Below are 27,020 nucleotides of genomic sequence, written 5' to 3'. Positions count from 1 at the left end.
TGTGCAGAATAAATGCCTGGCAACCTAAAATTTTACAGTTGTATAGATTTTATAAAAGCAATAAATACGACACTTTGTGAAGTTTTTTATATTAAAAAGATATGTAAAACGAAGAAAAATCCTTTTGAGAGAACTTTTTGATTTTTTACCCTTTTTTAAAATTGGTGGCCTGAACTTCGGGAAATGGGAAGGGGTTTTTATACAAACCAGTGCAATCATCGCAAATTGTCGTGATTATTTTGAAAGGAACCGGGATCAACCGTAGCTCCATCGTCATCATCCGAGGCTCTGCCGGCATCCTCTGGGGCTCTGCCGGCATTCACCGGGGCTCTGCCAGCATTCACCGGGGCTCTACTATAGCTCTACCGGCTATATCATACCCCGGATCATCCTCGGTTTGTGCTGACAAAGCTACAATGCTACCCCGGTGTAACCCAGGCCGTACCCGTACTAAGGATGAATACTTCCCGGATCACCCCGGTTATATATTTCATGTTCTATAATATGTAATCACATCTCTGTCAAAACCTTTTGTCACGGCGACAATGTTGAAATTATCTTTTTTGTAATTAAAATTAAAATTTTGTAATTAAATCAAAGAAATTAAAACGACACTTAAATTTAAAGACATATTATCTTGTCATTCAAAAGTTTTATAAAAAAAAATCCCATTCAGAAAGTTTTTGTTTTCTAGAGGCCTGGCAGCCTAAAATTTTACAGCTGTAGAAATTTTATATAAAAAAATAAGAAACGGCTCATTTTGAAGGTTTTTTTTTTAGACAATTCTTGATAGAAGTTATATAAAAAGAAAAAATCGTTTTGAGAAACGTTCTTGATTCTTGTGAAGTTGGCGGCCTAGCGGCCTAAACTGTAGAAGTGTCAAAGAAATTAAAACGACTCTATATAAAGTTTTAAAAAGACATATGACGAAAAAGACAGATATCTCTTTCTGTCTTTTACTTTCTGCAAATTTGATAAATATTTTATCGAAATACGATAATGGCACTTTAATAATTACTCAAATAATACACAAGATTCTGTTACATAAAGAAAATTATACTGGGGGGGTGGGGGTATTCCTTGATTTAAATAGTTTCGTGAAAGCAATGAAATTAGATCCAAACTATTCTGAACGATACTTATTTCATCACAGTCAAAACAATGACCTTCGTATGAATTAGTTTTCCTATCAATTTTGAATAACACAACATTTAGGGCCATTTCAATGACTACTAATTAGTCAGCCTAACCATATTATTTAAAAAGCAGCATTTCTGGTAATTTCTGCCAGCATCTATATAAAGCGCATAAAGTCTTAGAGAGTAGTCTTTGTAGAGGTTAAACGCAACAAAACATCAAAATATATTGGTAAATGGCAGTGTACAGGTTATTTGAAACTTCAAATTAATAATATCATGAGTGTAGGAACACATCTGGCACGAACCTCCATGCGTTCATGTGATGCAAGTTTTTTTTGCTCACGTGAATTTTTATGCCCCCGGGCATAATTGATCCGAAATTAGCAGAATTTTTTTACCATTATGAGACGATGTGCAGATCTCAGGTTTGACCTTTCTCAGGTTAAGGTCAAGGTCACACTTACTCATTTGTTTCAATATCAAAATTGTCTGTCCGCTCTGATCCTTTGGAACCGACAGAAAGAAATTAAAACTTTTAGGCAGATATATTCAGACGGTGTGCAGATCGCAAGTTCTGACTTCCTACAATTAAAATTGGTCCCAACCCAATAGACTTATGTTTTGTTTTTTGTGTTTGTGTTTTGAACACAAAAGAAATTCAAACTACTTAATTGAATGAATACGATGTGCAAAGTGCAGGTTTGACCTTCCTCAGCTCAAGGTCACAATTAGTCATTCAATATTGGTTTAATTTTATGTCCGCTCTGTATCTTTCGATCTGAAAGAAAGAAATTAAAACTTTTTGGTAGGAATATTGCAGAACACAAGTTCGGACTTCCATCAAAATTGATCAAAAGCTAACTCCTTTTTTGACAAATGTTATAAATAGGTTTATATATATTTATATCTAGGACTTCAAAAATAGATATTCGTGCATAATATATTTGTTGATTTTCAGACAAAATTATATATACAACTGACTCTTGGATTACTAGTTGGTGTAGTCCTATAAACGTACTGAGAGTACATGGTCCAAATCATAATGAACCGTTTAGTTATATCTGAAAAAGTTTATACTTGTTCTGGTGATAGTGGACAATGCTCAGGAAAATGTTACTGTAAATGTTAAAATACTTCTTCGACAGGAGCATGATGACTAACATGTCAAATATTGTATAATAATAGGGAAGTCGATTCATAATAAAATCATTTAAAGATCTTTTGAGTTAAGTGGGCATTATAAATTAGTATCCTAAATTTCAGTCCTTCCAAATAGAATTCTTAGATTTTGCATTATTGTCTATGTTACATTCTGATTATTACTGGTAAAAAGAGCATTAAAGAAAACAGTTTATTATCTTTGATTCATTGTCTTTAGAAAAGAGTGTTCAGAGTAACTTGTAAATTTTATTTGAAGAAATATATTCGGCTAACTTGCCAGATATTGGAGCTTCAGATGTATTTTCAAATATTTCTTATGGCATATGACATAATTTTCATCTTCCTAATGCGATCCCATGAATTCAAAATTGATGGACTAAGACACTTTTTAAATTAGGACAATGTTAAATAGAGGCGAGCATAATATTATTTTATTCAACGAGTGCAATAAATTCAGTAATGAACTTACACACGAATTTAATATTCTATTTACCCATATGAAGAAAAAAGAGTCATTTTTCATTGACGCGTCTATATTATGGCACTAACTTACACTAAGTTTGTATAACACTAATGAGGTCACGTCAAAATATATGTAATTCCATATTTACGGAGTCGCAAAATCGGCACGGGTGTGTGATGAATATTGTTACAACATTCAACAAACAAACTTTGCTTTATGGTTAACATATATATAACCATCAATTGCGTTAACAGTAATGTAGACCTGTCATTTCATTTTGTCAAAATTTTGTTTGCCGGGGAGCTAAGCATAAACAAAATGAACTGTTTTTTTATTTACAATAAAAATATCAAACAAAGTACACTCATTGATTATAACACCACATAAAAAGTATGTTTTGTCCCAATAATGAGACCTGTAAGTTAATATTTTTGTATACACCATTATTTAAAATAAAAATTATGAGACGACTGTACTTGCAAAGTTTCGGGGAAAACAATTAACATAAAAGCAAAATTATAATTAAAAGTTCTGTTGTTATGATATTTGATTAATGTAAATAAACTCTGCAATATTACATAAATAATACACGGCTGTCGGGGTAATAGAGGATATTGTCAACCCAGGAACTGGTATATTCAAGGTAAGCAATATGCTCTATCACCCCGACAGTCTTGTTTTATTTATTTCATTATACCGAAAGCTCTTCAATTATTACATAGTCAAGGAAATAAATATAATACACATCATCATTTTTTACAATTTAATTTGGATATGCATTTATGGAGTTATGCCCCAAGGGTGATATAAGAAATATTCCCCCTATGAAATATATCCTAGGAGGGTGATAGTCAATCAGAACACATTTACACATTTTTACATTGAATGATATATTGAGGTTTAATAAAAAGTTATATAGTCGAAATAAGAAAGGTAACTTAAAAATGCTTCATATCATATCACACTATCTTAGAACTGTTTACTTTAGTTGTCAAACCGCTTAAAGATGACAAGAATAGTAATAATTTTGATTGCTTTTGTATTTGCCAGAATCATTCAGACTTGCTGCGGTAATTGTAAAAAGAAATAGAAAAAATAACCACATAAAGAAGTTCGCTTTTAAGTGAAAACTAAGCAGACACGATAATTATAAAATACAAAAAAAAGGATTAGAAAAAAAAACAAGTCAAAAATGATATTGTAACATTAACATGATCTTTTTTTTTTGTATAACACAAAGGTTTATTTTCAATCAATTTAAATAATCAAAAATCTATAAATTCACATTTTTTCGAAAAATGGAAAATGTAGTTCCGTGTAAGATTGATTTAGGCTTCAATGATCTAAGCTGTTACATAAAGAAAATTATATCAAGCGTAGGAGCACTTTTCCCCCTGACGAAGTGAACGACGATTTGTGCCATCTACATTTTCCGCTTTTCGAAAAAATACAATTTAAATGAATAACAAGACAAAAACATAAACAACACTTACAATTATCCATCCGTTTAAATCGGCCTTCCGCCTCACCGTACACCACAATTTTGCAGTGGAGCGACAGTTTGCCGGGCGTGTTCATGTTTGCACTCTTATGTCAATTCATGAAACAATTTGAATGCAGCCAGGTTTGTCTTTGTTTATGCTTTCAGGAGCTGAGTAAGAACATTTCATCTTCCATTGTAATTTCAATGTGTTGGTTCTGTTACTTGTCTGTGAAGTGAGAGTAGGATTTACGTAAACGCTGTACCCCTATAGAAATGTTTCTGCCAGATTTTCATCCTCTGTACTGGAATAAAATTTACTTCAAAGCTCATATCTTTGCAACATAAAATATCAAAATATCAATATAAACTTAACGAACTGTACGCTACAACTGACAGCCAATGAAAACTGAACCAAAATGATCTCGCACATGATAATTAACAGACACGAATGTACATTGTACCATATTGTCAAATGAAAGTTATTATATTATAAAATTCTAGACAAAAATAAGGTAGTGGATGCTCCAGATGACCGCCTCTCAACCAAGGTATGGTGGGCTCAAGCCGTCAATGTTACAGATTCTTTTTGAATAATTTACAAATGTATTAAAAAGTTGATTACCCTAAAATGAGTCCTATATTTGACAATTTATTATGCACGGGTGGGACGTACATAAGTCATTGTAATGAATTCAAAATTACTAATTATTAGAATTAGAATTATAAAATAATCGTTTTCCAGCAGATTTTTCAACAAAATGGCGGGCGTATCTGTGTGTAAATTCGGAATACTTTGTAGCTGATACATAGACTTAAGCTGTCAATTATAAGCAGTTAGCAGTAGGCGGTGCGCAGCAGACTGTCCACTTAGCAGTAGGCAGTGAGTAGTAGGCTGTCGTTTATGGAAGTTTACCGTTCTTGTTATATTCGTGTAGATTCAATACTAAATTAATTGAACTCATTCAACAAAACAATTTATCACATACCCGTGCCGATTTTGCGACTCCGTAAAAATGGTATTGCACGGCCGTGCATATATTTTGACGCGAAGTGTAATGATGCAATTGAAGTGTAATGATGCGCTAAAGGTTAACGTTATACTATAGGCGGGTCAATAAAAAATGACTCTTTTTCACTTTAAACGGTCTTAAATGTAGATGTAGATTTCATCAGCAATTTGTTAACCATATTACATTATATTTTAAAAATGATTGAAACGACGTTTAAAGATATACTTTGCTCATTCTTGAGTAAAATATTTTATTCACAGAAATTTATTGAAATCTATGAAATTCCTACTACATTTGTCTAATTTGAATAAAAGCATGCATAACTTATACATGCGCGTCAATCGAATACCATGAAACGCAACACATTTCATCTCAAACATTGACCGTTAACAGCCGTATTTGCTAATTTGCACAATATTTTATTCACAGAAATTTATTGAAATCTATGAAATTCCTACTACATTTGTCTAACTTGAATAGACGCTGCGATCTCTTTTACAGAACAAGTAAAGTTGGTCTTTTCTGCCAGTTTTTTTTAATGACACTGTATATTCATATTGTGACCATCTGTAGTGTGGAGGATTTTAAACATAATATATTATTCATTTGATATTTGTATTTGAACTGTTTATTATTATAGATATATTGTTACATGTTTGATTACATGTTATTTCCACACCATGACTGTAATGTTTATTGAGATAATTAAATTTTGCCGCACTGATTCGTGGGATATAGAATTGTTAAAATTTTCAGGTTAATTTATTTTTGTGTTTCGTTTGATAGCTTCATACGATGATTCACATGGGATCGTTTCGAACAATAATCATGAGAATAGGAAAACCTATTTTGTTTGCAAACGATTTTGATTAAAATCTTTGTTCGTAATGGATGAACAAAATGCTTTTTAAATAAATACTGAGATTCTTGTGATTCAGAGATAGCTGGCAATTTTCTTTTGCGATGAGGTAGCACACCAATTTTAATTTGCGATGCTTAAAAACCATTCATTTTCTTTGTTTAATGAAGCAGGTCGAGTTCAGTAATTATTTTGTGATGCTGACATACATAGCACTTGCGAGCCTAAGGACTCACTTATTTTGTCATTTTATAATTTGATGTTTTTATTTTCTTCTTGCTTATTGTTGTTTTTTTTTCAGAATCTGTACATGCAGCCAAAACCAAATTCCTTTGCTTTTCGTCAACAACATATTTTCATTAAACGGTTTTCACGTAATTTGTATTCGTGTGTTTTACTATTCGTCACCTAAGAAGTAAAAGGTCGTAAGTGCATTTTTCATAATTTTCAGGAACAGAGTTTAAAGGTTTATACCTGTATAAAAAAATCAAAACTTGAATTCAGAGAAAACCAATTATTCTTATGTTAGATGTTAATATATCATCTTTATTTTCTTATATACAAACATACAAAATATCTAATCAATCAATCAATATCATCAATACTGTACATACGCCCTTTTTCTCCTTCTACTTTTTGCTAAAGACATTAGAATGAAAAGGTCGCATATGGCAAATATGACCTTATGCCACGAAGGGATTTTAAGTTAATAGAATAACTGTTCATTCATATAAGGTAGTATTTGACAAATCATACTTAACAAATACACAAAACTTACACATACTAAGGGTGACATATCTGTCCTTTTACTTTTATCTGAAATCGTGCACATTCACAATAAAATTGAAAACAATTATTCCTTTTGAAAATACAATGTACATTGAATATATTTGTTCTTCATATATGTATTGAGAATAATTGGGTCACAATTACTAAAATGGCATAAACAGTCCTATAAGCAATGGAATGAAATTATATAACCGTTTGAAAGTGTTCAAGTATTAAATGATAAAGGCGTTTTTAAGGGTAACAAAAATAAAACTTTTACAGTTCCGCCATCATATCGTCACATAATCACGATTGTCTGTTTTAAGATGCCATCCTAATACATCCCAACTTTTTAACATAAAATCAATCAGATTTTTCTCACTTAAATTTCTATACATGTATAAAACATACTTTTAATTCGTCTGTCACAATGTTAGCAGTTATTGTAAATTGTTCACCAATTAACATTCTTCATCTTCATACAAGGAAGTTTTTGTTGCTTTTGTTTGTTGGTAAGCTAGCAATATACGAGTGGAACTCTCCGGGAATAATGTTTTTCGTGCAAAGAAATTCTCACATTATCCTTTTGAGCTACACCAATCCTTGTAGAGTTGCCACTTACGCTTTATGCTCAAATCATGGGCTACATATTACTTCTTAGAACTTTTTCTAGCGTGGTGAGATTCCATAGTAGGAAAATTTTTTATATGTTCGTACACAAATTTCACTCTTGCATCATTGATTTTTGTACTGGGTGTGTGCCTACCCCTCAAATCTGTCCCTTGAAATGTACCATTTGTTTTTCTTTTAAGAGTGTACAGTACATGTATCAGCATCTCACCAATATCGAGAGTCGAGAGTTAACGATACTTTTCTTTTACTTTTAGTGCTTCTAACCGGGTCGCTTTTCGATACAACAACGCATATAAAACAACCATGCGTCTCATAAGTTGGAAGTGCATAATACATTTCAAATATATTTTTCTCTCTGTTTCTGTGAAGTTACTGTTCCATTTGAATCTTCATTTAGAGCAGTCACTTGGTTTAACTCCTTTTCCTTTCACTGCTTTACCCGATTTTGATTTGCATGATTTTCTTTGCAGTTTGTTTAATTTACTCACAGATTACTTTTTTTTCACCGCCTCCGTGGTCGAGGGGTTAGAGTCGATGACTTCTAATCCATTTACCTATCTAGCGTGGGTTCGATCCCCGGGAGATGCTTTGGTAGTTTAGCGCGGAGGAAGGGAGTCTAGTACTGGTGTAACTCTCCAGGAACGATGGTTAGGAAACTACCCGCCTATATGACTGAAATACTGTTGTAAAAAGGCGTAAAATGAAACAAACAAACAAACAAACAAACAAAGCCACTCTTTTTCATTTCATTTTTTTCCGGATTGTTAGCGTCTGTTTAGGACTGTTATAGTCTGCACGTTTGTGTGCTGTAACAGGAATATGGTTTTCATTCCCATGTTCCATTTATTAACTCTTGGTGTATTATCAGAGGGAAGTTCGGTATTGTCTGGTTGTATAATTACTGGTTTGGTTGCATCATAATGCTCATTATTCCGGAATGCAATATACGCTATTTCAATTTGCTGGTAATGTCCATCTTGTTTCCAGTTTGATGGCTGAAGTCGAAGTCGAGCTGGAATATATCCGCACTTCACAATTTAGATAGTTAGCAACAGCTAGAGACATGCAATCGGCTAGGGTTGCATCCCAGTGACCATTGCGTCTCATAATGCTTATATCTCTTTCAAAAACATCACTTTGCTTTCCGCTTTATGATATACTTGTCAAGAAAGATAAGTAAATATCCTTATTTTGTTGAATGTGATCACATAGCGAATTTCGAAATGTATCTACGTCCTTAAATAAATTGTTGCAACACTCTCAGCAACAGCTGCAAAGAAACAGTTTCATTCTGCGGGAATTTGAACTCGTTTTCTTATATTTACTGCTAACAGTTGGTCTAATCTAGCCTTATGCAGACGATTTAACCGTGCCTTAAGTGATGCAATTGTCTTGCTACACTTCACTGCTTTATTTAAATTCATCATGTGTTTGTAAGTTTCTTGATTTTTTTTCTTTCTTTTAAAAGTTTTATTGATCTTGTAGGGGACTTTCCTTCTTTCGTTTGTTCACAAATTTCTTGGACTTTGATTTAAATGTAGATGTTTTTTTTTCTTCCACGATTTGTTTCTGCAACAAGTAATTTGTTTCATTTTCTACTGTCTCCTTTTTCTCTGTTTTATTTTTCGGAACTCTTCTGTCTCTGAATCTGTAGAATTTAATATGTCCTTTTGTAGATCATATGGTATGTCCTGATTACAATCATCAGAATACTCAGTATCTGTATCGATTAACTTTCGCCGAACAGACTTCCTTACTTTTCCTTAAAAATTATATTCCAGAAACATTGAAAGTGGTATATCGTCATCAGAAGAACTAAGTTTAAACTAAGTATAAACGAAGTTCACTCTAGTCTCGTGATCAATTTGATGTTGGGCGTCTCTGTGAAGCTTTCCATTTTGTCTGCTGCTGCTATTCATTCAAATGTTGTCCCTTGTTTTTGGTCTGCTTTTCATGTTTGTTCCTGTGTTGACCATCGTTACTAGTACGTATTCTCTTTGTCTCCCTTTTAATTCATTAATGATTTCTTTACTTAATAATAATTCCATTGTGCAGTTGTTAAATTTTATTTTTATACATTTTACTTTTCTTGGCCTTTTTTAGTTATGTTTGATGTTGATTATGCTTAGTTTAATTGCACTTTAATAAACTCCACCTTTTTCCATAGACATTACAGTTAATATTGTTCAGCATTTCAAGTCACAAAGTTTATTTTCTTCCACATTGTTTAAGACAATTACCTTTATTGACAGCCACATTAATATCAAAGTACATCTCATCATCTGACCATTCAAAATATACGTCTTCCTACTTAGAAAGCGTATACGTATTACTTTACAATTTTAAAATTTGGCAGTTTAATGTAATCAATGAAATATGTACCTGGACACAATTGATTAAGTTACATGCACATAAACATACGAGACACACTACTGAACAACTTATTTTGCAGAATTATTATACTGGCTATTTACTAGTATTAGAATATTGTCTTTAAAATATGATATAAACTATTTTACAAATTAATTATTTTGCAAAGAATTTAATGAAATTGTACAAACCTGATTTTCTTTCATCCATGATTCCTTCATGATTCCATAAACAAATGAACGTGGAAAGTTTATGATATAAGTGAAATTCTTATGTTATCATATACTGAATGATATTCTCTATAATCTATAACACTGCTAATTTGTTCAGATAAAGGGGGCATATGTTTCACATTGAGTGTTTTGCTTAGAAGGAAAAGGGCGTAATTGGCAAATACTACCTTATACGTCAGTTTTCGCATATGTTTTGCAAAAAAAGTTGAGAATGAAATGGGTATATTTGTCAAATCTGCCCTTTTACCGTTAATTTAGTTTCAGTTAAGACCTTTTACCGTTCATTAAAATCTAAAAATAGTTGTTATGGCCTTTGATTTCTAATCAATAACAAAGTCAATGAATGGAATATAGCCAAGATATTTTTACAGAATATGCACATTGCAATGTGTATCACAGAAATGTTTAAATCTGATTTTCGGCAAAATGTTAGTTACGACCTTTTACCACTCAGGTGACGTATTGTTCCTCACTTTTCGCTTTACGTTTATAGAGTTATTGTAATTCCCTCTCCCGCCCTTCCAGTTTCTTAGAAAGGATGTTTTCCATTTTTTGTCGAGATCAAAGTTATCGTTTTCATTTCTTTATCAATATATGTCAGTTTTTCATTTTGGCTTTCTGTATCCATCTATATAATATACAGGAGCTGGTGTAAATGTTGTTTGCCTGAAGAGATTTTATCATGATCCAAACTATATAAGAGTAACCAATTTGATGTTCTTTTAAGTATATAAGTGGTACCTAAAAAAAACACGTATTGGTAAAAAAAACTTCAATTTCGGAACATATATATATATATATATATATCTCATTTAACTTATGGTGTCACAAAATTGAATTAATCTTTAATATATAAGTGCAAGGATATGTTGTGAAACCTTTAACCTTGATTGTGCCAACTTTGATATTTTAAATTTTTAAGTCCCCAAAACAGGGAAAATTTTTTAAAACTTCCAGCAAAAAACTTTTTTTTTTCAAAATTTAGCTATAAACCTCATAATGGGAAAAATAGTGTTGCCAACACAAAAACCTTGTCGATTTTTATTCGGACATAAAGTTGCATTTCGTTTTGCTTTTTATTTTTTTTTTTTTTTACAGAAAATTTAATTTTTCTTAACTGAAAATTTTTAAATTAAAACAAAAAAAAGGAATGATAAAAAATATGTTAAAGGTTTTTAAAATTTAAAAAGGAAAAGGGTTTTAAGCATTTTAATTTTTCGTTACCATTTCAGGGTAATGAAGTCTTGTTTTTTTTTAAGATAATTATTGCTGCTTTATATATACTGCTTTACTCTTTATAAATTTATGCTGCACCTTATAACTAAATCCTGTTTCCAAAATGCTCCAAGAAAGGTAAAGTTAGTTTTGTATATTTTTAAATTGTATTAGTATTAAATATTGAAAAGTATTGAAAAGGATGAATTTTGTAAACAAGGTCAGTGTTTATCTCCAAGAAAACATTTTTGGTTTTAAGTTACTTATATCACATTTAATTGATTTGATTTCCATAAACGCGTCGTCAATATCACTCTTTAAAACATGATAATGCCACACAAGTCTACAGCTATTTCATCAGAGCGAATAACGTTTCACAGTCATGCCGAAAGGATAATTTGGACCAGCGTGTTAAATGAGAAACATTAAATTCAAACTTCACAAGCTTTTGAAAAATTTAGATTATCTGAAGGAACACAATATGCTTTTTCGACATATAAATATGAAAACATTTAAAATACAGAATGAAAATCATATTTACAAAAGGATTTGTAAGGATTTGTAAACTTCATCTTTCAAGTAGCATGAAAACTAAAAGAAACCAGTCTTATTAATACGTGAAGTGGTTTAATTGGTGGCAATGAATCATATGGGAAAAATGATCAAACTGCAGAAAATATTGGATACAACGAAATTTAGCTCTAATGGAAGAATCACAGTTCTAAATCTTTCTTGTTTATTCACAAATTTATTAACAAATCCAAATCCTGATATCATTATATACTTATTACGAAACTTTCAGAGAATTTGTCTTGCTGTGTCAATGTAAAATTAAACAAAAAGTCAATATTGAGACAAAAAACTTATAAAGTTGGTCTTGGAAACTTTCAAGCATATATTTACTCTTTAGATATAGAAGAATTTGATCAATAACGATCAGTTAATGGGAGTTAAGGGGGCTTCTTCTTTTAAGTATTGTGGTATTGCGTATTTAGAAGTAAAGATTAGTGAAATTAAAGATATTTGGATGGACACTTTCACTTCATATTATTAGGATTTACGTAAACTTTTAGAAGTAAATGAAAATGAGTTATTTTCTTATACAATTTACTATGATAAGTATTGGCAATCAATCAAGTTTTCTTGGTCATCTGTTTTGGTATTGTCTTATAACACTTCAAGAAATCCTAAGTGCAGAGCGTTTCCATAGTTGGAAGTTTGACATTTAACAAAAATTTTTCGGGTTTAGGGGGAAAATTTTTTCCCCGGGGTTTAAAATAATTTTTTTTTGTAACAGCATTAAAAAATCCTAAAACGGGGAAAACATTTTATCGATATTTTTAAAAAAAAAAAACAACTTAAATTTAAAAAACAAGGGCAAAAAAATAAAAAATTAAAAACTTACAATTTTTCTGTTTTTAAAAACGGCCCTTTTCCCCTCTTTCTTCCCGGGAAATGCCTTTTGCTCGTTTTAAATACACCACAATTTTGAAGTGGAGCGATAGTTTGCCGGGCGTGTCATACGACCTCCTACAACTTTAAATGGATTATCACAAAACACAGCATACCCAGTAAAAGGAATACATGCAATATATATTTTTGATGTCCAATTCAACCTCTTGCAAAAACGTTTTGTTCTCCAAAAATGCAATTTGAAAAGCACACACCCTACAAGATTATTTGAGATGTTTAAAATAAATATTTGTGTAACACAACATGAACAATCAAATGAAAATACTATCTGTTGAATATTAGAAAGAAGTCGCATCTGAATGCATGATTTTTATCTAATTTCAATTTCCTTTAAAAGTGTAAATATGCATAAATTCATATTTTTTTCTTAATTTTCAATAAATTTCTTTTGTATTTATAATATTTCATTTATATTTAACTGATACAAAAAGTTAATACTTGGCATTATCAACCAAAATGTATTTCCTAAAGGTATTTATGGATGGTACTGTATATATATGTTAATTATAAAGCAAAGTTTGTTGAATATTGTAACATGGCCATGTTGTAAGTTATAAGACATAAGAAATCTTTGAAAATACATCTGAGTCCTTTTATTTTTTAAGTTATTCCAAAATCTCCCCCTTTAAAAAAAACCCTTTTAAACTCTCTTTCTCTTTTAAAAAAAATAAAATTTTAAATTTTTTAGTCTTTTTTTTCAAAATTTTTGCTGCCCTTTTTCCCACTTAAAAAGTCAGAATGTTTAAATAGACAAAAACCCGCCAAAATCTTAAAAAAAAAACAAAAACCCTGCGGAAAGGCCCTAGCAAAAATTCTTAAAAAGATTCCCAACAATTTTCTTTGTATTAAATTTTTTTCCCCCGTAAATAAAAATTCCCTTTTTATTTTGATTTATTAAAGGGAAATTTTTCCCCAATTATTAAAAGTAAAGTCCCTTCCCTGCCCCCCTGCCAAAGTAAATTCCCCCCGAAAAAAAACCTAAAAAAAACCCCTTTGTAAAATAAATATTTTTCATCATCAAAAAAATATTAAACCCCTTTTTTTCGAAAAAATTAGAAAATAACATTGTGTTTATCAGACTTACCAAAACGTCACTGCTTTCATTCATTTTCCAATATATTTATATATATAAATTGACCGTTGTTAAACAACGAGGCGTCCCGTCAAAAATAAGCTCTATATCCTTTCCACGACCGACCCTCTTTTTCGGACTGACATCTGTTTTAAAAAGTGCACATTTTTTCAAATCCTAAAAGCGGGTTCTGAATAAATGAAGGAAACCCGAAACGTTATAAAACATGTTTTTTTTCAACAGTCTTAAAAACTGTAATCATAACTGTAGGATCATTATCATTTAAGAAACAAATATTATAATATACATGTTATATGGTAGATGTATCTTAATGAATGTCTTTATTTGGTAGCTTAAAATCGAGAACAAGATTTAAACGATGGCAGAAATATTTGGTTTGATAGCAATTTTATATAGTTTACAGGTTTGGAAAAGTTCACAATGCTTTCTGTTTGTTTGTTTGATTGGGTTTTATGTCACACCGACACAGTATAGGTCTTTACCTATTGTTTTCTTCTGAACCTATGAACATTAAATAAGTGATTCCCATGGCAATATGGCAATATTCATCCCTCCTGGAAAAAAACATGTGTGTTCTTAAGTAGTGGAACGTGTTCTTTTTGAGAACTGTTGGTAATATCTTTATTACAAATTCAATACCTCGCAAGAAATCTCCGATGTACTGAACAATACAGGTAAATTCATAATCCGCATTTTAAAATCATCTTAAAATCATCGAAGCATAGATCAGCTACAATGATAAAATTAGGACTATTTTATACATTTTTAGCTATAGAAGGTAAGAAACATGAACACTTTTAATCTAAGTACTATTTATATGTAAATCTGCTTTACAACTTAGTTTACTTATAAATATAAAATCTTTTGGTATGGCATTTGTCATATATCATGGTTACTGGCACTTACGATATATTTATTTTCATACCTTTCTTGAATATTCTCTATTCATTAAAAGATAATTAGAGTGAAAATAAATTTTGCAATTTTTTTATCAATCTTGATTTAGACTGTACAGTCTCATTTCAGTTTCTTATGTAATGCATCTAAAACTTTTTCTGAAATTCATGTACATTGTTATAACATAAATATTTCAACAAAGACTGACCGACAAGAAACCTTTGCGAAACGTTTTGATGCATTTTTAAACGTTTAAACGTTTTATACATTGTTTGACGTTATAAAAATAAAAATGTCATTTTAACCAACTTATTTAAGTAACAATTGTTATTTAGTTAAATCTAATGCAATTAAATGTCTGATATTTATAAAAAAAAATAACATATTTGAAAAAATGCCTTTGTAAATAATTAATTTTGAACAAATATCCTATCCTATAAGTACCGTTTTAAACCGTTTAAAAACACATTTTTTGGACTAACTGCTTCCAAAATTAAATCACGAATGTTTTAAAAAAAGATTGATAAATATACTAAGCAAAAAATCTCATTTTAGGTATTTTCAGTGATAATTGACTCCGTTGTCACCTTAATATCTACGAATCATAATCAAATTACCGTTTCCTTTTACGAATGTAAATTTTTATGAGCATATTTAAAAAAAATATTTTAAAATTTGAATGAAATTAAATCTCAACAAGCATGCAGACCAAAAAAAAACTGTTCAGAATAAATATTTGTCAAAACGTATTTATTTATGTTATGACATGATCATTGCATATTAAATGATACTTTTAATGCATCACGCCTTATTTCTGCTTCACAACTGTCGAACGAGAGAGATCGTGTGAACTCATGTCTGTAAGTGTTTTAAGCTTTTTAAGCTTTACGACATTTTAAGTGTTTGCCAGCAGGAGTAAATCTTTTGAAATAATACTAATGATCTGTTTCTAATCATCTACAAACAATTGCCTCTCCTTAACAAAATATATAAACAATCATTTAATGACTCGAAAATCTTTTCATCTTTTAGGCAGATATAATGTTTGTAGCACGTCGTTATGTTCAAATTAGATACTTAGAATTATTTTTATGCTGAAAATAGTCAATGCTTGCATAATCAGCAATCTTATTTAAAATTGCTTTTTCTTTTTTTCCCGATTTTAACCTGCTAGCTGTGTCACAGCATTAACTGTGTCACAGCACAGGCTTTGCCATGCCAATTGTCAAATTATAGTAAAATAATCACCCGTTGATCAGCAAGAAAAAAATGTCTATCCAACACCCGTTTTACTATATACAATATATACAAGGTATATTACTTGCGGTTGACACGTTTTGTGCTTGCCATAGGTATGAAAGTATTCCAAACAGGTTAAAACATTACGATTGTGACATAATAAATGTCGCATGAACGCGCATTTCTTCAAATAGTCCGCCACGTTATTGTGAAATGAAATTGAAGGTTTTCATGAGCTAATACAATGGCGTGATGTAATGGTGGCAATATGTACACAAACATGATAAACTGAGCTAAATAAAAAAGACATAACTTTGGAAATTCCGTTTGACCTCGCAAGTTTAAGATAATTTTTAACGTTTGATTCATTTGTCGTAAATGAAAGACAGATGGATCAATATTTTTAAAATATTATACATCTATTGTGCGTGTGCATGTTTGCATGTTGCACGTATGAAAATATGTATCATAAAAATTCGAGAGCAAAATGTTGATGAGGTCGGGGGAAGACGCTTCGTTAATATTCATTCATTTCATATATTCAAAATTTCATTTATATTTGTATATTTGTATATATTTCTAACTGTAAGTACTATTAGAAGCGCGGAAAATAAATATAATAATGTCATCCCGTTGATATGCAGCTTATATAAGTTGCAACAAATGATAATTATCAACTTTATTTTGTGTCATAAAAGAAAATGAATAAAAAAATGCTAAAATGGTTCCATAAATGTTCTTATTTATTATCATTAATGAATGTTCTTTTGTAACTTTTTTTCCGTCGTCCCAATAGTTAATTTTAGAATCAAATGGTACTTATTTCAGTGTTTTTAGATACTTATGCTATATTTCTATTGCACTTGCTGCAGTGCACCTAGGCAAAAATGAGTGAGCGAACGGTGATGTAATTTCGGTGATTTCAAATCTTTCAAAATTTTAAGTAGATTAAATTCCTTTTTCAACGGATAATAAATAATAAAAATCATTCAGATGGCATGCCTGTTCAAATGTATATTGAATGCACGTAAGAAGCAAGATCATTTGAATACTACTACTTAAATAATGCTTCTGAAAATATCAAAGTTAAAAGGTAAGAACTTTTTGGAATCAGAATATATTTTCCAGAGATCCTGGTGACATATACAAGAACACATATAGTGAAAGGTAATATAGACTGACTTGACAAGCCAAACCTGTGAAAAAAGAATAGTGGTCATTGAATCGGTGTAATGTAATTTGAATTTTATTCCTAAGGACTTAACCCTAATCAGGTGAAAAATTGCAACATTTGAGCAAATACTATCGTACTATTTTATTTCAAGTAATAATTTTTCCATTAAAATGCATTTCAAAGAGACAAATACTTTTTGTAGACTTATCGTACTATTTTTTTTACAAGCTTTACCACATTTTAAGTGTTTGCCAGCAGGAGTAAATCTTTTGAAATAATACTAATGATCTGTTTCTAATCATCTACAAACAATTGCCTCTCCTTAACAAAATATATAAACAATCATTTTATGACTCGAAAATCTTTTCATCTTTTAGGCAGATAACGTCGTTATGTTCAAATAATTACTTAGAATTATTTTTTTGCTGAAAATAGTCAATGCTTGCATAAGCAGCAATCTTATTTAAAATTGCTTTTTCTTTTTTTCCCGATTTTAACCTGCTAGCTAATAATGTCACTAAAAGTACAATTTCAATTAAAATGCATTTCGAATGTTTCTCCCGCTAGTGAAGTTATACTCAAAGCAAAAAGTTTAATCAGTATTTTGATATTGTTATGTATTGTTTCTATTGCACGCCATACTAGCATTTGTAATCATGCCGAGCGCCTAAACTATTCACTATTTGGTGATTTATTGTGTTCTCTTGACATGTGCGCGCTTTTCACGCTGACGCTGATGTTTGTACAGCCAGTGTCTTTAAGTTTAATTTTACAAGTGGTACAAACCGTGTTGTCGTAAACCTGACTAAAGAAAAAGTTTTAAAACTGCGGCAAAGGACGTCGTCCTTAATGTCAACGCTCGATCAACCGTTAACCACGTCGCCCTCCATTTTCAAGAACATGAACGGACGGACAATTTACCGTCCAGTACAGACAAACGAACAGTGTAAAAGTACTGAAAAGATCCTCCATACATATGCGTACCAATATCCTGCGGTCTTCAGACCGCAGGGAATAAGATACCATTAACAAGATATCATCTACGTAAAGTGCAACCCTGACGTCCTGCAGCATGATAACGCCAGGCCACAACACCGCTAGGGTAACACGGGACTTCTTGATGCAAAACAACGTCCGCCAGATCCCGGATTTATCTCAAATAAAGCTTCTCTGGGACCATCATCTTTGGCGCAAGGTACGTCAAAATAATGACGTCAACAACCTCTGGAACGAGGAATGGTCAAACTCATCCAACTCAAAAAGACGGCTGATCATGAGGAGGCGCTGTTTGGCAGTCATCAATTAAGCAGGAGGGCGGTGTGCCTACACCTTCCAAAATTTCGTTTTCGACCCCTAGATCACGAGAATGACGTAAATTCTTACATTTGATTTAATTTTGTTGTAATGCGGATGAAATTGAAGAAGATACTTATTTCGAAAAATGTTTCCTTGTTTATGTCTTTAGAGCTTAAAAGAACCATGTCCTATCATCTTTGGCTACTGACTAAACTCTTTGTGTTGAGTACACTTTTTTCTTCCTTATTTTTTATGTTAGTTACACTTATTACTTTAACCGACACGTTTCGTTTATAAGAGTTGAATGGATAATGAAATCTCTGTCATTTTCTGACAACTATAAAAGATCCTGTATTAATTCATTGACCAAGATGGGGAAAAGATGGTATATGAAACGGAATAATTTGGCGTTTCTCTGTATGATATATTTTCAAGAAACATTATTAAATGCCACATATTTTCACGAGCCGGGACGGCGAGTGAAAATGTGTGGCATTTTATCATGTGGCATTTTATCATATATACCATATTTCACGAAAAACGGAAAAATAACCTTTTTTTTTAAATTTCATTATTAAAGAAAAATGGTTACGAACTCCCTTGCTTACTACACAACTGCAATTGTACATCGCGCAGTAATATAATTATTGTCACGCGATACATTGTGACGGCATGCTTCCATGTCATCCAAAAAGTAGAGCCAAGTTGAGGGTTTAAGATCATTAAAAATCAGAATCTAATTTTCCCATTAATAGCGATGCAAAATGTAGTACTGAACCTAAAACTTGTTAACAATTTGTTATTGAAAATCATTATTTCCTCTGAAGATTTTTCATTATCAAGGAATAACAGCTTACATTCTTCATTTATAAAAACTTTTAACTCTTCACAGCATAGTAACATTTATGTTTTTTTTTTGAAAAAGGAAAGTTACATTTTCATTACTTTTTACTTTTGATATTTTTCTGTCATATAACTTTATAACTCTAGTGACATTATGCTCATATTTTCATAGTCAAGTATATTTCAAAAGATTGACTGTTAAAATGGTGTTTGACCAACAGATGATATTTGAAAATGTTTAGGATAAAATTATAAATCTGCCTAAAATATAAAAAGACTGCCCCACTGTTTTTATAAACTAAGCTTTAGTAATGGATATTTACAGAAATTTCGTTTGGATCTGTGAGTTATTTATTGTTTATGTGAACTTAATTATAAAATTAAAAGGAATTGTGGTAAAATGAAAACTTATTTTGATCTTCACCCATTCACTCACTATATACCCTTGGATCGGCATAATGTCACTTTAAGTTTATAACTCTTTTTTTCTGAAGCCTGTTGAGGTCGTTTTACAACTAGAGACTCTTAGCAGATGCACTAAGGATGGTGGTAAATAAGCCATTAAAGAATTGTTCAGAATCGATTGTATAGATAAAATGACTTAGATGAATCATTGTGATTTCTCTTATCGTAGAGTTCTAAGATGTAAGTCAAAATGGTTTCAATAAGCTTCCGTTCCTATTGCAGTTTGTTTCGTGGACTGTGGCTGTAGGGATAAAGACTTCGACAAACTTAAAAATGACTGCAAGAGGTCAGGTCTGAACTTTGACATGGCAGAGACCATTCAAAATAAAACGTTAGTTTGCGAGTAAGTATCTTACATTAGTAGGCTACTGAATACACGACGGACACGTGCATTGTTATGTTCCGTGTGTTAGTTTGGAGGGTGGGCTTTATAAGTGCAACGAAATAGCTTTCTACAAATCTATTCACATGACGCAAATACTGGCTCAATGGGTCTGCTTTGTATTCTAAGTATGCACTTGGATACCTGCAGCAATTTATAAACGATTTAAATTTCAAATGGTGTATAATATAAAAGGATCAAATGTACATTCATCAAGTTGCTTAATTTTTCACTTTTTTGATAGACATGTGTCATTAAACATAATTCTGTATAATTATATTTAATTTTAATTTTATTAAAAACAACATTGAAAATACACCTTGTGCAATTTGAATATGCGGATAGCAATAAATGTGCATTAAAATTATGTCAACACTTCACTAAAAGAAACAACGTGCTTTCGGAATCCCCCTGCCGTTCTTTAGGCCTCAAATACTTCTGTTTGGGCCCCAAACACATGTTTTCGATTGTGAAATGTTGATAAAAAAAAGTGACCATGAAATGAAAACAGCCATTTTTCACAAAATGCTCATGAAGTAATGGGTTAAGCAAAGAAATTCGCTTCAATCACCCTTAAAAAAAGTCAAAACTAAAAAATCTTCGAGGAAAAAAATTAATTAATGAGGAAAATAAGTATTATATCGGGATCTGTAGAAGCTTGTAAATCGAAAAGCAAACTATGATGAAAGCCTATTATGTGCGGCGTTATTGTACAAAAAAACAATAATCTACCATGCAAATATTGGTTATGAGAGTTAAAGACCTACTAGCGTATTTGTTTTGTTTTTTTCAATTTCATGAAAATGGATATTAAAATTTGAACTGGACAGGTCGGGGATCTATTATGCATTGCCGCGAAAATCACACTTGACATATGAAATCGAAGTCCTGAAAGTACTAGATGCGACAGACATGAAAAGGGAATTGCATAAATGCTGTTAACAAGGACTAAACATCAGGCATGTTGCACCAATAATTTCATAATAGGACAGAAAGTTTTATAGACCTCAAATCCAAGACGAGGTTTCAGCTGTTTCTTTCGATAGCTATATATAGTTTCAAATGAATACCATTTACATGTCGCGAAGCTTTAACCAAGAACGTTTTAACTTCACAAAAGTCTAATTGCATTTACATGTTTTGAGTCCAAAGAGTAATCTCCCGAAAACATAAACATTTTGTTTCAGTTGTTCTGAAAATTTATGTAAGCCTTGGCATGACGGGACTGAAAATAAGTAATAGAAAGAGCATCGAAGTCCTATCTGATTTGTACGAGGGGACGTAGCCGAATGTTTGGTGATGTTCTTCCTCTTTTGTATCATAGTCAAATATGAAAACACGTTCCCTGTTGTCACAATATGAAGCCCCGGCAAAAAGGAACCAATGAACCTGAATATGATTTTTCTGTCGCTTTGCCTTTCTCTCCCGTCACAATATGTAAACCCCCAGCAAAAATGAGCCAATCAATGGGTATGCTCTGGAGTGCGGGTAACTAATACCTGCACTCCAGTAAACGCACTGGTAGTGTATATGTATACGATTTAACTCTGACACATTTGCAACAGAAAGGTCCTCAAACTACGATACAATTTGTATAAGATAAAAACTTTGAAGGGACTTATAATGGGCATATTTGAATGTATCCGGATAAATCTGATTACATTTTATTCCTCTGAGATTTGGCTTTGATTCACATTTTTGTCGATCTAATCAAAAGAACAATTTATACAATAACACATTCTAAATAGGACTGAATTACATAAAGTGTTTCCCTGTTCCGTCATTCCATCATTCCGTTATATTATCTTTGTAAAGAGTTACAATAAGAGTTACGAAAAGAAATACAAAAAAGTCCTTTACTTTAAAAAGCTTTAATATTATTATGACACATTGCAATATTTCGCTCTCTCTGAAATAAACAAGTCTCATTTTCAATGTTTTCATAACCTGTATGGGTTTGTAATTTTATAGTGAAAAGGATTGTGTTTTCGTTCCGTGAAGTTATAAGAAATTGTGCCGCCTGTGAAAGAAACGCGATCATGTACTTCGACTGTTTCGTTTACTGCCCGGACACATTGCTTTCGTTTATTCTATTTTATTTTTTTGCTGTTGCTGTTGCCAAAATCCGAAAGGTTTATTGTTTCATTATTTAACCGACGTAAATGGAGATAACTCGGTCGCACTTTTTAGTTATTCCTTTTAAAAGTATTTACATGTTTTTGCATATAAAGGAAATTGAATTAAATACAAAAAACCTGAAAATATCTATTAAATATCCAAACATTTTTTACATGAGTATACTGCATTGTTCGATGAGCCAGAAATTACTATACTATAATCTCATTGAAAAAAAAAGTGCGTCTACATGGATTAATGCTTATTTTGAAATTTCTAATTCTTAATAATTTCAGTCACCACAAAAGATATTTCAGCACATAATGTTCCACATGAAAGTTATTAAACTTCTGCTCTATATAATAAAGGATATCGAATGAGTATAATATTGATAATATTGTTTTATTTTCATACTTTACTCTAAAACTACAAGAGATGTCAACTTTAAACTCAAGAGGTGGTCACCGGTTCTACCGGCTCTTGTCTCAAAAGTGTGATGTTAAATACATTGAAAACGTTTTAGTTTTTAAATGAATGAATTCAGTTACAATTGTCATTCCATTGTCTGTTTTAAAGGTTAAGGGTTTTCCTCAACAATTTTTTTACACATACTTGTTAACGACGCATTATGTTTTTCAAGTCGACTTTCCTCATATAGAATAGCGCATTGTTGGTCCCAAAGCAGTATGCTATATAGACGAAGACGAAGCAGCAAACGGGTCTTAGTTCTGGAATCTTAGTTCCAAAATGGCTGTTATGGCGTCATGCCCCACAATTATTTGATTACCGGTGCAGCACATTAATTCCTATTGACATACTAGATAGATAATATAGAACCTAAAACTATGACTTCTTCTTGGCCAAGTCATAGTTTTCCTTTGATTCAAAACAATTACAAACATCAATGAGATATCCTAAAAGTTCTTTTTCCATTTTTCATTGTCATTGTGGTACTCTTTGCAACGGCCTCTTATTAAGCAGAATCCTCTCTATAACAACACCTTTTAAAATGTCCCAGATGAATGCAATGAAAGTTTGTGAGTACCTCCAACACCAGGAGAAGATGTGCATGTTACAGAATTATAACCCCTGCAGATTGGTTTCCGCACTGGACTTCAATGAAAGTTTGTGAGACCCTTCAATACCAATAGGAGATGCGCATGTTGTCGGACTGTCCTGGTCAGACCTTTTAACATGGAGTTATGGCCCCTAAATACTTAGCCTTGCGTGCGCAGTTGCTGTTGTTAGAAATCACCAGTATTCTGCCATCCGGTTTAAGAGGAGTTGCGTTCACAAAATTTCTATAATAATCAACAAAGGGCCATAATTCTTTTAAATTTGGTCGCAGAGAAAATTCCTTCCTTTACTACCATCTACAAATTAAGGTTTGTTCATCCCTTGAAGTTTAAGCAAAATCTGCCATCCGGCAATAACTTTACAAAAACTGGATCAAGCCACAAGCGAAATCCAAGGTGCACAACTACATAGGCTGATCAACATTTCGGTTAAGTTTCATGACTCTAGATTAAATACATTTTGCGGTACGCATGGCACAAATTGAAAATTGCAAATTTTCACTAAGTCAATGGCAATAACTCTGACAAAAAAGCGAAACCACTGATGCAAAACTACATATGCTGATCAACATTCCTGTAGAGGTTCATGACCCCATGTCAAATACTTTTTGAGCTAGTTGAAAATCGCAAATGTTTACTAAGTCAAGGGCAATAAAATACTATATAAATCTATACAAAACCTAGGTGCACAACTACACATGCTGATCAACATAGCTCAAGACTTTTTTTAGAGTTATGTGCGACACAAGTTGAAAATTGTAAATTTTTACCAAAGAGCGAAAACACACGAAAATACCCAGGTGCACAACTACACATCCTGATCTACATTCCTTTAAGGTTTCAAACAGGTCAAACACTTTTTGAGTTACGTGCGACACAATAGAGAACAGACGGACGGACGGAAAAGGGTAAATTTAAATCCCCCCCCCCCAAAGTGGGGGCACCAAAAAGGAATAATTATGAACTAGAATTGTGTCATTATGCCACGGATGGCCCCGCATGCAGCCAAAATTTCAGATGTTATAATATTTAGTTGCACTAATTATATTTTTCATTGTAAGTTCAAATACCTTAAAACTATTCAAAGTTAACACAACCATTTTTATACAATGTACTGAATAATGGCCACATACATTTCCACCAAAGTATGAGTGCTGAAACTGAAAATTAAAATTTTTTCCAACATTCAAGAAAGATAAGTTTGTCCAAAATCATTGAACCACGACCAAATTCAAACTTGAACTGCTTGTTCCTAAAGATGAATCAATATGTCAAATTTAAGTTGAATGTGTACAACCATTGGGGAGATAATGAACGGAAACTGAAAATTTCTGATTTTTTTCAAAGTTCAAAAAGTGATAGTCTGTCAGCTATCACCAAACCATGACCAAATTCGAAATTGACCAATGCATTCTTTTGACATATCCATATCTTTAATTTGAGTTGAATAGGTTGAACAGAAACTGAAAATTTCATATTATTTTCAAAGTAAAAGGGGCATTACTCTGCAAAAAATCATTGAACCATGACCAAATTCGAACTTGGCCAGCGCATTCCATTGACATATCTATATGTTAAATTTGAGTTGAATACGTAATACTGTTGGGGAGATAATGAACGGAAACTGAAAATTTCATATTATTTTCAAAGTAAAAGGGGCATAACTCTGCCAAAAATCATCGAACCATGACCAAAATCGAACTTGACCTGTATTTTCTCATGACATATCCATATGTCAAGTTTGAGTTGAATTTGTTGTATCGTTGGGGAGATAATGAACGGAAACTGAAAATTTCATATTATTTTCAAAGTAAAAGGGGCATAACTCTGCCAAAAATCATCGAACCATGACCAAAATCGAACTTGACCTGTATTTTCTCATGACATATCCATATGTCAAGTTTGAGTTGAATGTGTTGTACCGTTGGGGAGATAATGAACGAAAACTGAAAATTTCATATTATTTTCAAAGTAAAAGGGACATTACTCTGCCAAAAATCATCGAACCATGACCAAAATCGAACTTGACCTGTATTTTCTCATGACATATCCATATGTCAAGTTTGAGTTGTATGTGTTGTATCGTTGGGGAGATAATGAAAGTAAACTGAAAATTTTATATTATTTTCAAAGTAAAAGGGGCAAAACTCTGCCAAAAATCATCGAACCATGACCAAAATCGAACTTGACCTGTATTTTCTCATGACATATCCATATATCAAGTTTGAGTTGAATGTGTTGTCTCGTTGGGGAGATAATGAACGGAAACTGAAAATTTCATATTATTTTCAAAGTAAAAGGGACATAACTCTGCCAAAAATCATCGAACCATGACCAAAATCGAACTTGACCTGTATTTTCTCATGACATATCCATATGTCAAGTTTGAGTTGAATTTGTTGTCTCGTTGGGGAGATAATGAAAGGAAACTGAAAATTTCATATTATTTTCAAAGTAAAAGGGGCATAACTCTGCCAAAAATCATCGAACCATGACCAAAATCGAACTTGACCTGTATTTTCTCATGACATATCCATATGTCAAGTTTGAGTTGAATGTGTTGTATCGTTGGGGAGATAATGAACGGAAACTGAAAATTTCATTTTATTTTCAAAGTAAAAGAGGCATAACTCTGCCAAAAATCATCGAACCAAGACCAAAATCGAACTTGACCTGTATTTTCTCATGACATATCCATATGTCAAGTTTGAGTTGAATGTGTTGCATCACTGGGGAAATAATGAACGGAAACTGAAAATTTCATATTATTTTCAAAGTAAAAGGGAATAACTCTGCCAAAAATCATCGAACCATGACCAAAATCGAATTTGACCTGTATTTTCTCATGACATATCCATATGTCAAGTTTGAGTTGAATGTGTTGTATCATTGGGGAAATAATGAACGGAAACTGAAAATTTCATATTATTTTCAAAGTAAAAGGGGCATAACTCTGCCAAAAATCATCGAACCATGACCAAAATCGAACTTGACCTGTATTTTCTCATGACATATCCATATGTCAAGTTTGAGTTGAATGTGTTGTATCGTTGGGGATATAATGAACGGAAACTGAAAATTTCATATTATTTTCAAAGTAAAAGGGGCATAACTCTGCCAAAAATCATCAAACCATGACCAAAATCGAACTTGACCTGTATTTTCTCATGACATATCCATATGTCAAGTTTGAGTTGAATCTGTTGTATCGTTGGGGAGATAATGAACGGAAACTGAAAATTTCATATTATTTTCAAAGTAAAAGGGGCATAAATCTGCCAAAAATCATCGAACCATGACCAAAATCAAACTTGACCTGTATTTTCTCATGACATATCCATATGTCATGTTTGAATTGAATTTGTTGTCTCGTTGGGAAGATAATGAACGGAAACTGAAACTGCCCTTTAAAGATCACAACCTTGCCCTCCAAAGATCATGCCCTTGACCTTCAAAGATCATGCCCTTGACCTTTAAAGATCACAACCTTGCCCTCCAAAGATCATACCCTTGTCCTTCAAAGATTATACCCTTGCCCTCCAACAGCATGCCCTTGCCCTTCAAAGATCATACCCTAGCCATCCAAGATCATTCCCTATTCCTCCAAAGATCATTCTTATCACTCTAAAGATC

At 32.0% G+C, this 27,020-nt stretch overlaps 1 protein-coding gene across 1 annotated transcript in view; it reads left to right on the top strand.

Annotated features, from left to right (window-relative positions):
* Nucleotides 1-14,594: 14,594 nt before the first annotated feature.
* The window catches only part of LOC132740910 (uncharacterized), a 199,573-nt gene continuing 187,147 nt past the window's right edge, over nt 14,595-27,020 (top strand). The window contains exons 1-2 of the mRNA XM_060728970.1: nt 14,595-14,678; nt 20,037-20,157. Coding sequence (XP_060584953.1) covers nt 14,636-14,678; nt 20,037-20,157 — 164 coding nt within the window. The 5' untranslated portion in view covers nt 14,595-14,635. The remainder of the gene's footprint in view (nt 14,679-20,036; nt 20,158-27,020) is intronic.

The sequence above is a fragment of the Ruditapes philippinarum genome, unplaced genomic scaffold (assembly GCF_026571515.1).
Source record: "Ruditapes philippinarum isolate M1 unplaced genomic scaffold, ASM2657151v2 ctg1221_1_1_1_1, whole genome shotgun sequence".
Taxonomy (NCBI): domain Eukaryota; kingdom Metazoa; phylum Mollusca; class Bivalvia; order Venerida; family Veneridae; genus Ruditapes; species Ruditapes philippinarum.
This window is presented reverse-complemented; position numbering and strand designations above follow the sequence as displayed.